Source organism: Oryzias melastigma, linkage group LG18 (genome assembly GCF_002922805.2).
Source record: "Oryzias melastigma strain HK-1 linkage group LG18, ASM292280v2, whole genome shotgun sequence".
NCBI lineage: Eukaryota > Metazoa > Chordata > Actinopteri > Beloniformes > Adrianichthyidae > Oryzias > Oryzias melastigma.
Genome location: NC_050529.1, coordinates 19,382,418 through 19,400,976, shown reverse-complemented (window position 1 = coordinate 19,400,976; position 18,559 = coordinate 19,382,418). Strand labels below are relative to the sequence as shown.

The 18,559-nt window shown below is 37.5% G+C and overlaps 1 protein-coding gene across 2 annotated transcripts in view; it reads left to right on the top strand.

The window, feature by feature from the left end:
• The first annotated feature begins 8,299 nt into the window (after positions 1-8,299).
• casq1b (calsequestrin 1b) overlaps positions 8,300-18,559 on the top strand; it is a 20,422-nt gene continuing 10,162 nt past the window's right edge. Inside the window, exons 1-4 of one of the 2 annotated variants that reach the window (XM_024287473.2) lie at positions 8,300-8,627; positions 13,745-13,777; positions 16,153-16,246; positions 18,263-18,363. In XM_024287473.2, the coding sequence (XP_024143241.1) occupies positions 8,388-8,627; positions 13,745-13,777; positions 16,153-16,246; positions 18,263-18,363 (468 nt within the window). In that variant the 5' untranslated portion in view covers positions 8,300-8,387. The remainder of the gene's footprint in view (positions 8,628-13,744; positions 13,778-16,152; positions 16,247-18,262; positions 18,364-18,559) is intronic. The other variant, XM_024287474.2, reaches the window with a different exon arrangement.

The following is an 18,559-nucleotide window of genomic DNA, read 5'->3' as shown; positions in this document are numbered from 1 at the left end:
TTTTTCGCTAGTGACTCAAAAATTCAATTTTAGCCCTTGTGTGGAGGTATTTCAGTTATTTAAAGTCTGATAAAAGACTGAGTAGCGTGCACTGCAAATCGTGCAGAAAGCATGTTCCTTCTAAAACTGGAAATACTGTACCACCAGCCTTTTTTATCACATGAAGTAGTACATGTGCACAGACCATGCTCATAATCAGACTCAAATGAGAGAGAATTCTCCAGCAAAAACAACAAAGTTCAGACGTGCACACAAGTGCACAGCGGCAAGAGTCTAAACTATAATAAAAATACTGAGAATTGCGTGTATATTGCTTATATATATATATATATATATATATATATATATATATAAAGTTAATTTTGCCATTGCCCAAGCCATTCTCAAGATGGACTTTCCTGAAAAAAATTGGACATTGTCAAAAAAGGCCGACCAACCTTGAAGTTTGCAAGTCAGTCTCAGCAGGCCACACCTCTAAAGTAATCAACATATAATAACTTAAATTCCCCATCACCAGTAGGAGCAGAGGAACCTTGTTGGATGAGGACAGAAGCATCTGAAGTCAAGCTGTCCTGACGAACAGAATCGTGTGAATCTGTATTCATTCACTCAACCCACTCAGGACAGAAAATCTGTCGTGTCAGACGAGTGATTAAACTTAGTCCTGCAGGAACTAACTGTAGTTTCTATGAATAAAGAAACTAGTAAAGATCTTTCCTCTTGGTTATCTGTGATAAAAGTCTAGTTTATGCTTTAAACTAAATCTCAAGGATAAAAAATTTCCACTCGTTAACCGATTAAAGTTCCACTAGGATCATCTTATGATTTTGCCATTTCTAGGACATAGTTTCTGCAGAGCGGCAGGAGTTGTTCTCCAGATAGCTTACAGCCCCTCACACCCCCAACCTAACATTACAGGTGCAACAAAAATATTAACTGATGTCAGAGTTGGACAGTTTTGAACCAGATGATGAGTAAAATGAAGTCATGAATGGATTCATCAGAGTGGGTCTTTAAAGCACAACTCTAACAGAACCAGAGTTCAGTTGAGCAGCACATTTAAACTTTCCCTCAGATGCATCAGATCTGACTAATCGAAACCCTCAAACACTCTTTCACACCTCCCACCAGGTCCGCTCTGCCCGGCTCCCCGCAACCTGTCTGTCCAACACCCACGGTCCGTATGCTGCTGCCATTGTTGCTAAGCATCCCCGTCCACTCCAAGCTGACAGCCTGTCCCGCTCTGACGCATACTCACAACTCCACACAAACACAAACCGACAGCCTGCTTGTGTTGATATTTAACCAAAAATCTGCATAAAGCAGCAACTGAAACGCATGTAAACAACCTAATAGTATTTATCAAGTACCGACCCAAAGCGACCAATGACGGCAGAACGCAGATTAGACGGCAGAAGAGCACACAAACATGAGAGCACTGAAACAAACAGATTAAAGATATAAACAACACAGAATATGAAGGATAGCATTATAAGTGAGGATAAAATTACTTTTTTTTCTCTACGATTTGGTTCAAACCTCAGTTTTTGGGACATAGTTTTGTCTCGGTTCGATGTATGATTTGTGGATTAAATAAACAACAACAAAAACAGAAAAATACACAATTTTTTTTCTAAAATTTGCTAATAAGTAAGTAACAATGAGGAGAAACCTTTTAGTTTTCTTATAATAAGCCTGATTTAATGAAAAAAAAAAACATGACACTTTGATTATAAACATATGCAAACGTATGCAGTGGGAATGTTCAATAGTGTAACATTCTATTTGGTATTAAACCAAAAATTCTGGCACCTCTTAAAATAACACAAACAACGCAAGAACACAAAATATTTACCAGTAAAAAAGGCATCAATTCATGCTTCACATTTGTACAAAAAACCTCCAGGAAATTTAAAATAAACTAAAATAATAATCGGAAATGACTGTGAAGGTTCTTGGGAATTTCTAACATTAAGTAGATTAGTAAATAAAAAAAACTAAGAAGCAAATTAGCATTTTATGGAAAAATGTTCACAGAAATGCAGAAGAAAAGACAAACTATGAAAACACAAATACCCACAAATCTCCATAAATGTGTTTAATTCTTGTTTTGTTGTTGAAGTCTTCACATCAAACCCTGTGTACAAAACTAAGATGGATCTTTACTCTAAAAGAAGATGAGATTTTAATACTCTTTTGTTGTTGTTGTTCATCTTCTAGTATACCCTCAGGGAATCAACAAATCAGCTTTCACTGATCCACACATTCGTTTCAGCCCTTCCTGAAACAATCCTGTATTTTGTGAAAGGTCTCGCCTGACGGCACCCCTAGGAAACACAAAATGTATTTAATTGACGAAAAAAAATAGCTTTAGACTTTTTTTTATATTTTCAAAAAATATACAAGCCTTTAGAACTGGTTGAGATTCATGACATTTTTGAGGGATTATAATTTAATGAATTTTGAAAGAGTTCCTGCGTTTTTCCCTGAAGAGCAGATCCAAGAAGGTCTTCGGTTCTGGACTGAGTCTCTTCATTTGCTTGTTGGACTGATCTTCAGAAATTCCAAATTTGTTCCGATCCTTAGCAATAAAATGGGCGCCCCTACAAGAGACAATGTCTTCTAATAAAAACAGACATCCTGAACACCTAAGAGGAAACTGAACTGTATCTTTGGCAGAAAAACATACTAGACCAGTTGCGCAAACGTGAACCCAAACCACAAGTAAACCTAGAAAAGATTTAATGCCAAGATTTCTACAGACTTCTCAGTCTGTAGAAGTCCACAGCGTCCACCCCCGGCGTTCCGCTGCTTGTCCTTGTGAGCTTTAGGATCTCATTATCACCCAGACTCAGTTTTGTCTCACGTTCAGGCTACCACAGGGTAGGAGGTGATGCAGCAGATCTTCATCCAGATCCACCTTCTTCTAGTCCCAGACACGCTCATCATATATAGCTAATTCTTTAATCTGAAGGGATTAAACTCATTCACATTTATTTTAGGCCTAAATTATAGATAACACAAAAGAATCAAAGACTTTTCTCTCATCAAGCATCCACCCGTTTTTCAGAGTTTGTCAGAAAACAGTCTCCTCGATGTGACTCTAAAGTAGGAGTGTCAAACTCAATCACACAGGGGGAACACCTTAGGTCGCGGGCCGAACAGGATAAACATCTATAGAAACACGCTAAAACTATTTTTTAAGCTTTAAAACCGTAACTTTTTAACATAATTAAACATAAACAGAAATGAAATAGATATATAGCATTACCTGCAATAATGCTAGTGTGAGTGCTATAAGCTGAATTTGGCCGCTGAAGATGCTGAAATTGATTATTAAAAACACTGAAGCTGATAGCTGAAAATTCTAAAGCTGATAACTGAAAATAATGAAGCTGATTGTTGAAAGCGCCGAAATTAATAGCTGAAAACTCTGAACTGATAGCTGAAGATGTTGAAATTCATAGTTAAAAATGCTGAAGCTGATAGCTGAAAACTCTGAAGCTGATAGTTTAAAACGCTAAAACTGATAGTTGAAGATGTTGAAATTGATATTTAAAAAGTGCTGAAGCTGATAGCTGAAAATGCTGAAGCTGAAAGCTGAAGATGTTGAAATTGATAGTTAAAAATGCTAAAGCTGAAGGTTGAAAACGCTAAAACTGATAGCTGAAGATGTTAAAATTGATAGTTACAAAATGCTGAAGCTGATAGCTGAAAATGCTGAAGCTGAAAGCTGAAGATGTTAAAATTGATAGTTAAAAAATGCTGAAGCTGCAATATGGGCTAAATGCCAAATTAGCCTAGAAACCAAAAAAAGCAAAACATAGGTTAGCCAAAACAGCTTGCATGTAGATAAAAAATAGCTAAACTTAAAAATATCATAAAAAAAATGAAAAAAAAGGCCTAAATGAGCCAAAATTGAAAAATTCTTAGTAAATGCCAAAACAGTCCAAAAACCTATTCCAGTTTTTAAAACTTTAAAATCTAAACTTTTTAACATAATCATGAATAATAAAAAGGCAGGAATATTATTCCAGAATAAATCAACTTAAACCTTAAATAACTTTCAATATTTTACTCTCTATAAAAACATATTTTGTCGAGTATATACAGGTTAAAAATAAGTGCAAGATAACATCGGCCCATTAATAACAATAAAATAAAATGATCTTATCCGGCCCCCGGGCCTTGACTTTGACACAGAGTTGTTTAGATCTTCCATCCACATCCTTCAAAACTATATATGTTCTGATCAACTAGTATAAATAAACTATAAATGTTGTTCTACGCTTAAGGTATAGATCTGCCTCATGCAGATCTGTTCTTTTCGTAACGGCATGAGAGAATAGCTTGAAATCCTTCAATTCTTTGTATTTTGACAGCTCAGACCATCAGTAAACATGCTAACATTACCCCGAAATAAAAAAATAAGACAAAACTTTCTCTGATTCAAAATATTTTTTTTTCTACATATCAGGGAGCAGAGAGGAAGATCCACATCCAGGAAGAGGACCACAGAGGAAGATTCTGAGTAATGAAGGAGGACATGACAGTGGTTGTTGTGAGGAATATTTGCTATAGCAACCAAAAAGCAAAACAGACTGTTTTTGGCTGCTATGGATAAATCCTTTTTGTTTTTTTTTAACATGTTTGACTGAAAAAAGTAAAATGATTTGAACTAAAATATTTTACCAATTAATCAGGTGTTTGCTGCCCTCTCCTGTCTGCTCTAATTCCTCTGCTGCTCTCCTGCTGCTCTTGTGTATTTATCTTCTCCCTACCTTTGACTTGTGACGTTTTATCAACTTTTCAGAATATTTTATGAGAAACTATTTTTTCATAAAAGGCTAACATGTCATTTCTTTACATTGAATTGTATTGAATCTAAAATGACAGCCATCTTTGATAAAATAAATCCAGGGTTGTGTTTGAAATCGCTCCCTAATCCCTAACTACTAAAACACCAAATAGCACTAATATAGTGCCCTGGATTTTAAAGGCAACTTGGACACCATGATCACTATTTTTCTCTAATTTTCTAGTTTTTTATCCAAACTCCGGATATGACGTCACTGATTTTACGAAGTGAAAATCGAATTAATACGAACAATTCACGACATTTATTTATGACTGGTTTATTATAAAAATACATTTAAACACATTTTTTGTTCAAAATTGTTCAACCGCGATGCATTGTGGTCTATATTCGCTAATCTGGTAAGCATCGATGCACGCTAGTTTTTTGCAAAGATTTCTTGGAAATTTCTAGTGCACTCAATTTTTGAAATGTAGATTCGGACAAAATGGCAAATGCACTATATAGTGAGTAGGGGGGAGGTTGTGTAATCAACACATTCAAGCACTCTTTCACATTTCACAATAAAAAATGACTTTTTTTTCCTATTGAGATGTCGGGTATTTAAATTACGTGTCTGATAACAAAATAATCAAAAAAGTTATGAATACAACATGCAGACACTAAGAACTTTATCACATTAATGTTGACAAAACTCCTTTGATTTGTAACATGATGATGGGGTAAGGGGGTGTGGCTTCTTCAGACAAAGTTGCTTTTTGAAAGAACTCACAGTTCTCACTTAATCCTGTTCCTGAATCAAACAGGGTTATTGTGTATTTTCAGTGAGTTTATGAGCATTTTGAAGAAGTTTAGTTACTACTTAGTTATTATTACTTATACAGCTACACTCACTGTAAAAAAGGACCTCCTAGAATTAAGTTAAAGGTTCTTAAACTCTCAAAGATTTTATTTAAGTAATTGAAAAATAATTCTCAATGTAAGAAAAACATTCTAGACGGTAAAAATTTTCCCTTAGAAAAGTTTTTGCTATTTAAAAACTTTCTTGAGAAGTTTATTTTTCTTGCAAGACAGAGAACAGGACACTTTAAAAAAAAAAACGGGGTCTTTTTTATTTCTTTATGACTCACTCCAATAAAAATTAGAAAATTTGCATTTCCTGCGGAAATACGTTTGATTGCGTAATTGCTAAAGATGGTTGCTTTAATTGCTTAATTGCATGACTTTTAGCAGAAGAAGCTGAAGTTTACCATAAGTTGCAGAAAACATTGCAAAAGTCAGGAATACTGTCAATAAATGGCAGCAATTTTTTGGATTGGAGAAAAGCTAATTGTTGCAGAAAAATCATTATTTGCAGAAGAAATTGCAGAAGTCCCAACTATTGTCAATAAATGGCAGAAAAAACTTGGATTGCAGAAAAATCATTATTTGAAATTGCAGAAGAGAGAAATATTGGCTGTAAATGGCGGAAAAAGACAGAAAAAAACACAAAAGCATGCTGAAAATCATGTTGAAAAAGAACTGCCCTCAAATTGTACAGCTGGAAATTTGTAAAATTTGAACTGAAAATGTTTAAAATTGTGTAAATTCAAACAAAGGTTCCAAAAAGGATATACAAAAGAGGTGATATATAAACAAAAGCAATTGTAGGAGGAGATACATTTCAAAAACAGTAAAGTTGAAGCACTGTCTCCATTTACTTCCATTACATTTTATATTTGATCAAAATTTTCAAAAACTATACATTTTGCAGAATTGTTTAAGTAAACAAATTGCAGAACAAGTACGTGTTTGAATTTTTTGAACATCATAAAGCATGCAGAAATGATTGCAGAAAGCTTGGAGTTGCAACATGTATTTCAATGGCAGAAATTGCAGCAATTTTGTTGAATTGCAGAAAAACAAAAAGTTGCAGAAGAACTCATAGTATAGAGCAATAATGTCCTTAACTTGCAGACAGATTGATCAAAGTTAAACCTGTTTAAGTTTCAACGTGCTTTCAATGGCTGCGCATTTTTTACATTGACCCCAAAAATAGTTGCAGAAACGTACAAAGCAACGCGCGAACACAAGCGTTTAGAACGTGGAAGCCCAAAATGTGCATATATGTGTGTTAACGTGGCCACTTGAATGTGCGTTGCAGAGGCTGGAGTAAACGTAACTTCACAGATAAACAAAATTGAACAGAAGCAGTCATTTTAATCAAGCATGGAGGTGAGAAAATTCTTCCTCATTGACTTTAAAATACCCCCAACACCACATACACGAGTAATCCTAGCTCCATGTGTTCATAGTGGCTGAGCCACACTCACTAAGCTAAGGCGCTGATCAGCTTTCTACAGTTATTATTAGCTCTGTCCCCACCTTGTTTTTTTTTTTTTTTTTTTTTTTTAGATGTGGGGTCTTGCTGTTGCTGTCACTCTGAGTCAATGTTTCTTTCATTTTTCCACCTCATAAAACCACAGAAACAACTTATTGAATAGATTTCTACTTTCACCCACACATAATCTCCAGTTGTCAGTTAATTCCCTTTCTTTATGTTTTATCATGTGTGCAATGACTTTTTTGTTTGTTTACTTTTGTAATTGATGAAAAAAATGTGCAGAAAAATGTTTGGTTCAATAAATCTATGACAGTGTCTTTTTTTTGGTACAACTCTGCAAAACTCATTAGATTTTGTGTTGAAATGTCCCTAACAGCAAATATGAATTTTTTATATTGTTTCTTCTCCCTTAGTAATATGTTAATACAAATATTTTCAGGTGCTTTTGGTATCTGTTACTCTACGCATAACTGTCATTCATATAAATTAATTGTATTATTATTAGTTTACACATATTGACATGAGAATTGCATGTATACAGACTATTCAATAGTAATGCAAAAATAAGAAATAAAAAGTTACATTTTCTATAATTGTTAAATAAACAAAATATTAATATTTAAATTGATTGTTTTTTATAATTATAAATGTTGATAATAATATATCATTTGGTAGATTTTAATCAAATAATAAAATTTTCCATATTTTGTATAGGTTTATTTTTCAAAACGGTTTTCTTTATCTCAAACAATCAAAAAAATGAAATAAATTCATCCATTCTTCTTCTTCCACTCATCCGGGTCGCGGGGGCCGCAGTCTGAGCAAAGATGCCCAGACTTCCCTCTCCCTGGTCGCTTCCTCCAGCTCCTCTGGGGGACCCCGAAGCGTTCCCAGGCCTGATTTTAATTTCTGAAACATTTGAAGCCTGGCTCTAGAAACTTTCAGTGAATCAGCGGTTCAGGATCTAGATTCTGTTCTCTTTGGTCCCTCTGATCCTCCCTTGATTCATTCAGAAGTTCACAGCCATGGCTCCGCCCACACATCCTTCTTTATAAATGGGTGCTGGTCCACCTTGACTTTTAACTCCGCCCCCCCTAACTCTTGGTTGGGCGCCGTCAGTGGAGTCACGTGAGACTCTTTTTAAAACTTGGGTGTTGATGTCAGCCGAGTTCTTCTGTGGTGGGGGCTCTTAACTCGACCAGAGGACAAACTGCCCCCCCACCACTCTGAGGCTCCAAAAGGTCGACCATGACCATGAAGATTTTACTTTTAGGGCTCTTCCTCTGCTTTGGGAGCCCTCTGTCCTGGGGGGACAAGGGCTTGGAGATACCCGAGTATGACGGCAAAGACCGGGTCCACACGCTCACCGCCAAGAACTACAAGTCCATCATGAAGAGCTACGACGTGATGGTGATCTACTACCACAGGAACGTGGGGGAGGACCGTGGTGCCATGAAACAGCTGCAGGTTGAGGAGCTTGCTCTGGAGGTGGGTGTGTGCTGAAGCACGACTGCAGAAATGTGAGGGAGGGCGTGGTAGGGGACACTGAGCATGATCACCGGTTCAGAAGGATTTGAAGAAACTGCAGCCTTTCATCCGAGATGGAGAGATGGATGGAAGAGAGTGGAAGAAAAGTAAAAATTCATCCCCCGTTCACAACTGGGTCCAAATAGAGCTGCTGAGAATTTCACTACAACGTTTACCTCTTGGAAACCAATAATAGAAACGTCTTTTTAAGTTGGTTGAGCAGATACACTTCAGGAAGTCTGCTTTTACTGTTGCTTGGTTCTGTCTCTTAAGGCCAAATGGGCCCCATGCGGTTTAAAAGTGAGCAGAAAATGTGGGACTCAATTAGGTTTGTCCACAGTTTTCGTTGTTCCCAAACTTGTGTTTGCTCACAGAGGCTTTAGTATGCACTCAGCGGGTTGGTTGGCTCGCTACGCTACACGAGCCAGCCGCCCAGTAGACATGAAAGCTCACTAGCACGCTACAGCAGATAAAAAAAACTAGTTAAATAAAGCAAAGCTCGCTATAGCGGAGCTTGAAAGCTCGATACAATGGAGCTCGCTAGCTTGCTACAGCAGAACTTTCTAGCCCGCTACAGCGGAGCTCGCTGGGTTGCTACAATAGAGCTTGCTAGCTCGCAACTGCAGATCTTGCATCTTGATATATCAGAGCTTCCCAGCTGGCTACAACAGAGGTTGCTAGTTCAATACAGTGACGCTAGCTAGCCTGATACAGCGAAGCTTGCTAGTTTAATACAGCGGAGCTCCCTAGCTTGCTACAGTGGAGCTCCGCTGTCTTGGTACAGCAGAGCTTAGCTCAATACAGCAAAGCTCCCTAGCTCGCTACAGCTCAATATATCAGAGCTTGCTAGCTTGATACAGCGGAGCTTGATAGTTCAATAAAGTGGAGATAGCTCAATTACCACTAAACTTTATTTATTTTGATTATGTTTGTTATATATGAGGGAGGTGGGGGGGTAGAGAAAAAGAGAAAGATCAAGATGGCAACAGAGGGAAGCAACAACGGAGCTTGCTGTCCTGATACAGCAGAGCTTGCTAGCTCGATACAGTGGAGCTCGCTAGCTCGATACAGTGGAGCTCGCTAGCTCGATACAGTGGAGCTCGCTAGCTCGATACAGTGGAGCTCGCTAGCTTGATACAATAATGCTGGCACAATAATGCAGTGGTCGCTTGCTCAAAAAAGCAGAGCTTGCTAGCTTGATACAGAGGAGCTTGCTAGCACGCTAGACCGTCCACAGGCTTGCTAGCTTCCCACATAAGCCAATCTGGACAAACCCCCTTGGGGCCCATGTTTTCTGACCACTTTTAAACCATATGGGGCACCCTTGGCCTTTCCGGAGGGGAAGCTACGTTCACACCACCCTCGCCAATGCTTTCAAGAGACCACTTTTAATGAAAAGTTTATGTAACCGCATGTACTATTATCTTCACACGTCCCTATGCAGGTTTCTATACCCATTTTCAAAGCCATTCGACTCACGTTCAAGCAGCCACTTCCAATGAAGAGTTCATGCAAACACGCTTAAACTCAAATTTCCACATCTATAACTCTTGCGCTTATGCGTTGCTATGCACGTTTTTACGTCCAGTTGTTGACTCTATATTAAACGGGCGTTCATTGATTGGGTACTGATAGTTCAACCGGTTGAACTTTTGACTACTAAATTGCCAAAACACTGAACTTGGACCAATCAGGGACTCGGCTAAGTACCAACCTTTGTAAACATGATCACAAAGGATAAATTAATATTTGCCTTTTTCTGCCCGGCTGGAATGATATAATACTAAGACGTACATTTACCGGAGCAGAGCTATGAAAGAAAAAGACTGGAGCAAGATTTGCAGGATTTGGACCGCTTTGACCTGTTGCACCACGCCTCTACCAATTGTAGGCAGCGGACGTGATAACAGTAACAATAAAAAACGAAGAAGCCACTCCCTACTTGTCCATTGTGTGAACACCCACCAGCTGAATATGAATTAATTAAATCAAGCATAACATGTTCTTGAACACATACGTGGTGAGAAAGGCTCTACATACAGGGAGCAGACTATTCCCTGGTGAAAGAAGGTACAGTAGAAGACTACTTCCTGGTGGAGAAAGGGGGCGTCAGCGGCGACACTTCAGGTGTTAAAGGGTTCAAGAAAATTGAAACTAGCTTGTTTACACTTTTACACATGATAATAGTATTTATCTAAATTAAAGCTTTGCTAGAAATGTTCTTGTTTTATTTAATCATTAAAACCGTGCACCTGATCCCCCTTCTTCTGCACACAGTCCTGGGACATCCTGCTGTTAGCAGTTTGTACTCTGCTGGCAGTATCTTCTTTCAGAGTCACTGAAGTCCTGTCTGGAAATATCCCAGAGCACATCACAGCCCCCCCACCCCATTACATTACATTAGTGACTCTTCTTCTCTCTACATTTTTGCTCATTCTACCCCTCCTGCTGCTCTGCAGCTGTGACTTCCAGCTCAGAAGAAGCTGAAAACTGCTGATGTTAGCACTTTAATTCAGAGGTTTAAAATTTTACACTTTCCTTCTTTGATCCAGAAGTCAAAGCTTGTGTCATGCATGTTTAAGATCCTTTTTTTTCATTCTTGGGGATTTGGTTTTTATTAAGTCTCCATATCCTGGTTCTGAATTGGAAACAAACCGTGAATGTTGAAGTTCCTAAAATAGCCACTGGAGGATTAAGATTAGAAGTAAATTTCCATGGAAAGAGGTCAGATTCTACACCAAAGAGGTGTGGTTTCTAACATGTTTTTTCAAAGTTTTTGTGAAAGATAGGCTACAAACTTACTGTGGAGGCCAAGTCCATTATCATCAAGTCCATACTGGGTGAAGAAAGGTAGAAGACCATTTCCTGGTGAAAGAAGGTAGAAGACTATTACCTGGTGAAGAAAGGGAGCAGACTATTTCCTGGTGAAAGAAGGTAGAAGACTATTACCTGGTGAAGAAAGGGAGCAGACTATTTCCTGGTGAAAGAAGACTATTACCTGGTGAAGAATGGGAGTGTTATCCTTTTCATCTTTCCTTGGGTGGATAAAAACTAAGCTAAAGAAAAATACAAAATAAACTGAGCACAGAGAAGAGAGCTACAGAGTTCAAGAGCATTTCTGCACATTCTGATATTTCTATCTTCAAACTGACTCATTGTTCTCTGCAGTAAAAGATGGACTTGTTTGTTTGAATCACTGAAACTGAACCTGAAAAACCTCCTGACCTGCAGTCATTCAGGGCAGACCACTGTGTACTGATGCATTGAAAGAAAACACATTTCCTCTGTGAAAAAAACTGTATACATTTTACAAAAAACAGCTTTACAGTATAAACTGCTTTGAAACAGAAGGAAACATACCAGCAAACTGAAAAACTGCACCCTCCCTATTAATTTGTCACCCCTCCACTCACATGACTGACAGAGTGGGCATTCGATGATGGGCGAGTGTTACAGCGCTAACTTCTCACTTGGTTTAGTGAGACCAGATGAGCCAACAGCAGAGGAACAGACGGGGTCACAAACGAAGTTACATCATGTTCATGAAGCGACCAAATGACTAAACTCAACAAGTGTGATGTAATCTACTTTAATCAACTCTATTCCAATTCATATTGTATTATAAAGTTGTTATGTTCTATTATTTGGATTATCAGATTTGCAGTCACAAAAACTTGAAAAAAGCAACTATAGAATCTAGTAAGATTGCCATAGAAACTGAAGATATGCGTTCAAGAACGTGCTACATGCAGGTTCTTGAGTGTCCACACTGGATTGTCGATACCTGATACTAGACTAAACGTACTCAGTTGAAAGAAGTTTGGTCCAAAATGACGAAGCGGTGTAAATCTCACTAATCTTATTCCAGGGTTTTTCTTTCACAGCTCTATTCTGATATATCAAACACTTGGTGTCATATATATCCAGTCAAATCGTAATTATTAATTTCTCCGTCATGATCACTTTCCAAAGAGTTGGCACTTCCCTGAATGAAAGAGGGTGATACCCATCTATCACTACCTATCTGAGCCCCCGATTTGTCAAAGTTCGAACTATTCAGTGGCTACGTGTTCTGTATGGAGCCTGAAAATGGAGTTAAAAACCTGCATAGCTAACCGTGAACGTGAGAGTTTCTATGTAGGTGCACCGGCGACGTGTGGTGAGGCACTGACGTCATCAGTCAGATTTACAAACATGTGAATCCTACAGAGCAGCTTAATCACCATTTGATTAACAACAGTTAAAGTGTGTCGTTTAAAATTTCATTTGAGTTTTTCTTGTTTACTAACTGTAGCATAGAAAAAAAAATCACCAAGTTTGTTATTACTGACTTACTTTTACTTATGAATGAAGTCTGTGTGCTTCTCCTGAAGAAACAGATGAATAACCTGTTTGTAGAAGTCTTCCTTTTTGTTTCTTTAGTGTTAAAAGTCTCTTTGTCTCAGTGAGATCACTACCAGTGACGTGTCTAAACAAATTCTTGAGTTTATGGCTTTAAAAACGAAATCTTCCATTTAGAAATTGATGCTAAACAACATTAAAGAGTAACCGGGCAGCTGCACTTGCTATAGTTAAATCTTTAGCATTCTCCTGGCTCACCAGCGCCCTCTGCCTCGTGGCATGCGTACTGCACTGCGGCAGGACTGTCTGCCTTACCTAGTGTGTTTTTAAAGCGGAAAAAAAGACTAAATGAGTCACAAACTGGCACCAATGTAATCAGACAGATGGCGAAAGATAATCATTTTGACCTAGTTGGTGTTGAGATCTTTTCTGACTGCCGTGCTCATCCAATAAAGAACTGTTATGGGTTGTCAAGCCAACTTTTTTAACTCAGTAGGAATTTATCATCGCCCTCGCAACCCCCAACCCGACACTCAACCGTTGAATCCAGTAGTAGATGACTACGCAAAAACAACATGTTGTTTGAAGGAAAAAGTTCAATTCTTGTTTTCCATTCTGCTCAACCATTTTTTTTAATAATTACAAAGAAACATAAATACATAAATACCAGCAGAGTCAGGATTCCTCTCACATTTTTCACAAATTGCTTCCCACTAAATCTTGACCTCTCCCTGCAGCTGATCACTACTCAAGCTGCACTAATCTTTCAGGTATGTCATCCGCTTCTTGTGCCTAATGTTCCAAAAGCTGGGCTGTGAAGTTCAGATTCTGTTGCAGAATCTGCTAATTGTCCAATTTTTTTTTTTTTTTTTTCATTTCTTGACTGCAGTTTAGTTAAAAAAAGAAATGAAATTGCATCCAGTGTGGCAGACCGTGGACACTTTAAAAGTCCAGCAGCAGCAGCTTTGGGCTGTGCCAGCTTAACATCACATGTATGAAAAGTAAGTGTGGTTCTGAGAAAAACCTGTGGAACGATAACCTGGATTCTGGAAAAATTTCAGATACTTTAAATTCAAGAAAGACTTTCAAAATGGAATATTTAATTTCCAACAGAACAAAGAAAATGTGAAAATCTTTGAAATGTGATACTTTTATCTACTAAATTAACTATATTCAGATGTGATGATGCTGCAATTCTCAGTGAAACAGGAAGTCCTTAAGTCAAAATAAGAGTCACGACAGGAAGTAGTGCTAAAACAATAACAGTAAGTCTCAGGTTAGATTGAGAGGAGCATGTTAACATGTGCGCTGTGACAGACCCCATAAGGGATAAAACTTGTTTAGAAAACGGATGGATGGAGGGATGTTTACGTTGTCATGGTTACCATCATGCAGCATCTCTTCTTCCTTTCTAACAGCTCAAACACGTCTGAACAGGAAGTTTCTTAAGTTTTGTTGTCGAATTTGGCTTAATTCTTGTCTATTTTTGGCTTATAGTCATCTTTAAATCCGTTTTCCTTTAATTTTGGGGATTTCTTTTTTTTTTAATTCTATGCACTTTTCTGTAGTTAATCCTATTTTTTAAGTTTTTGCAGTTTGGCTTTGTGGAGCATTATTTTTAAACATATTTATCTCTTAAAGCCATTTTCATCTTAAAAACAGGATATCCCAAAATAATGCCAGTGTGGGGCCCTTTTTGTTCCATCTATCCTGAGACCCTTAGTTAAAAAAGTGTCAAATTTAAACATTTACGTTTTCTTTTCTCTATTGGGAGTGAAATATTTAGGCACTTTGTAGTATTTATTCTTCATTTACAAGCATTTAAACTTCTCTAGAATTTGGGTTGTATTAATCTTCTGCTAACATGCTCATCCATTCTCTCATCCCTCGTTTCAATTTAAAAGTGTAAAATTGACAATATAAAAGAAAAAAATGAATTATTGTCAATTTGTGAGAACTACTGGATACCAAAAACTAAATCTGAACAGTAGGGGATTTAAAAGTTTGGGCACCTCAGGTGTAAAGGAGCAATGGAAAGATGAGAGATTCTTTTAATATGGCAAAAAAACATTATATAACATTGTATATGGGGTACCCAAACTTTTGATCCCCACTGTATATAAACTCTGGTTTAAAATCCTGTTACTATGTTGTTGGTCAAATCCAGCCAATTAAAAAAAAAAAAAAAACACACACACACACGCAAATTAAAAAGTATATCGTTTTGTTCTGTTTTCTGTCAATGACAGAAAGTTTATGACCAAAAGAAATAAATCAACTTTCAAAATAAAAGCCCTCATGCAGACTTACCACAGGAAACTCAGGAGACCTGCTGGTTGATTAAAGTTAAAAGTTTCTCCTTTTCTAAAAGGCAAAAAAAAAAAAATAGCTGTGAATGATGAAAATTTTGATGTTGCTTTTTTCACGGTTTCCTCTCTGGAGATGGAATGAATGACGCTTAAGGAGACACTTTGAAACAGCACAGATTGCATTTGGCTGCTTTGTATAGCTCAATACTGTCTTTAAGCTCACTTTGGAGACGCAGTCATGAATCGGTTTGAGTGAGACGCAACTTGAAGCAATGTGAATGAAGCTCGGTAGGTACATGTGCTCCATCTTTATGGCAAGCCAAAACAGCCAAAAAGTACAAGGAAATACATCATTTTGGATGTTTTGTCCGAAAAAATTTTTTTTTTTTTTTTTTTTTTTTTGCTAGGCAAAAACTCCAAAACAAACTGTAAAAGACGAAGATAATGAAGTAAAACACTCAAAACTCAGACCAAAAGGAAAAAAGAAAAAATAATTTCTTAGCACTTTTTGGTCCTTTTGGCTTGCCATACTCTACAGCCCTGCTCACTGGCCGCTCCTCTTCTGTGCATCGCACCTGCTGCTGAGCGTCTCCCCGTTGACCCACTTGGCTCAAATTCTGCCCCCCTTGTTCTTCCTGCTGCCATCTCTGCCATGAAGCTTGTCAATTGTTGTCTTCGCTTTCAGGCACATTCAGAAAGTCCAGAACGGCTTCCAGTCTTTCAAACTGCTATGAAATGACAATAACTTGATGTTTATTCGTCTCATAATGTGATGGTTCGCATCGTTTTTGCCTAAACTGCCCCTCTCCCCCCCACCTGTCTGTGTGACTGTATAGCTTGCAGCTCAGGTTCTGGATGAACTGGAGGACGAGGATATTGGATTTGGGCTGGTGGATGAGAAAAAGGCCTCTGCTGTTGCTAAGAAGCTGGGTAAGCTAAACGGGTAGAGACACTCATTTAATGTATTATATAAAGCATATAATATTGTATTACCATACAACATTCAAAAACTATTTATACTGAGAGACGATTCCCATAAATTACGTGGGGCAGGGAAATTTAAATTAACTTATCATACGTACAAAAATGAGAATTCTGTGTGTCAGTATGTGGAGTAAAATTGGGGAACAATCTGGGTTGGAAGAAAAACAATGCAATAACATATACTTGTTTAAAAAAAAGTTATAAATGTATCATATGGACAAAATACAAAAATTCCTGATTTATCTTTAATAACAGCATGTATGGATATATCCAAAAGTAGATAAAATACTTTGTCAAATGAAAGAAAAAAAATATGTGTGTGAATGTGTTGTATACATATTATGTTTATTTTACTATGTATATTGTACAAATTTTGTTTTAACTTGTGATTATTGTTGAAAGTTGTCAGCAATGTAAACGTCTATTATAATGAATTAAGGGGCAGGGGACCTTTCAGACATGTATATAAGACATAGTATACCCATTGTCAATTGTGCAAATACAGATGTGACTGTAACATATAGCTATATGTATAAATTAACATGTTTGAATAAACGAAACTAAACTAAATTTAGAAAGTCTTCTCATAAAATCAGATTATTTTGCACTTCTACTGACAGTAGTACATCAATATCAAATAATTATTCCTAATTTGTCTTTAAAAGTTTGACAGAAGACTTCTTTTCTCAAGCCATTTTGCACATGATGAATTTAAGAAAAGGTAAAATCTATTGTTAAAGTATAATCTTTAATGGCATATACTTGTATAGTGCTTTCTACCCTCCTTTGAGGGCCCAAAGTGCTTCACAGTCCCATTCACACACTGGTGGTGGTTCCACTGTCAAACACTGACAATTTGAGGTTAGGTGTCTTGCCCAAGGACACTTCGACACATGGGCGGGCAAGGTGGGAATCGAACCTGCCATCTTCTGATCAGGAGTCGACCGCCCTACCACTGCACCACGGCCACCCTGTTATTAGAAAAAAGCTGGACTCCACACCAATGCTGTCATGTTTAGATATGAGAATAAAAGGAGAGAAAGGATGATGACACACCAAATGATAGAAACAAGTTTGACATGTTGTTTCTTTTTTAGATCTAGTTAATGTTTAAAAAAATACTGTAATAGACATCTAAAAATATTCAAAGATTAGACGTCTATGGGTAGATTTGTAGGACACCTCTATATGCACAACACTATTTATAGATATCTAATAGAGTAACGGAATAGAGTTGTCTGAGTTGTCCAGTGGACGTCCATGATAGACGTCTAATAGATAACTAATAGACGTAATGTGTCCGGTGGGAAGAAACTACCCAAAGAGCTTGTTTACAAAGTGCACGGCATGATGGGACCACAACACAATTAGCTGTGGGAAAGTTGTCTACTAGAGATCTAAACAATGATAAGCAATAGACCTCGATGAATCGATGTCTATCAGGTGTATAATGTATATCTATAGCGGTGAGCTTTTGTTGAAATAGCCATGGTTTAGAGATCGAATAGATGTGTCAGTTCCTAGTAGTTAATGCCAAAAAGGGATGTATTACGCCTGGATCACACGAGAAGCGAAGTGCCGCGGTCCTCCGCGGCCGGCTCAGGCTGTGCAGCGATCATTTTGGTGTCTGGTCTATATTTTGCATAAGCCACAAGCGATCCACGTCAATTCTGACCGGTAGTTACGTCAAGAGACACGTGAAAATCTACCAGGACTAGTAGATATGGGGGGAAAAGACAATCTAAAGACCAAAACATAACCAGAAGCTAACCAAGCAAACAAGTCAAGAGTCTAAATGCTTTCAACTTTACTCTTTATAAACCAACTACAAAAAGAACTAAAGAACAAACAATAGAAGACCTAAATTGATCGACAGGTGCCTCTTTTGCATGAGTTTAAAGTTACTTTAGTTACAATTAACATGATTCTTTAAGTTTCTAATTTCTGTTTTTCTCTCTGCAGGTCTGGATGAGGTGGAGAGCATCTACATCTTTGCAGACAATGAGATCATTGAGTACGATGGCGAGCTCGCTGCAGACACACTCGTTGAATTCCTCTATGATGTGAGGATGTGAGGCTGGTGAAAAGTTTTTTTTTTCAAAAATTATTCTCTCTAAAAAGTAATTTTATGTGTTCTATGAGTTTCACAGAACTTGACGTGAGGGCTGATCCTGATAAAGAGAATCTCAGCTGAACTTTAATTGTTCAAACTTTATATACATATATATATATATATATGTGTATACATATATATATATA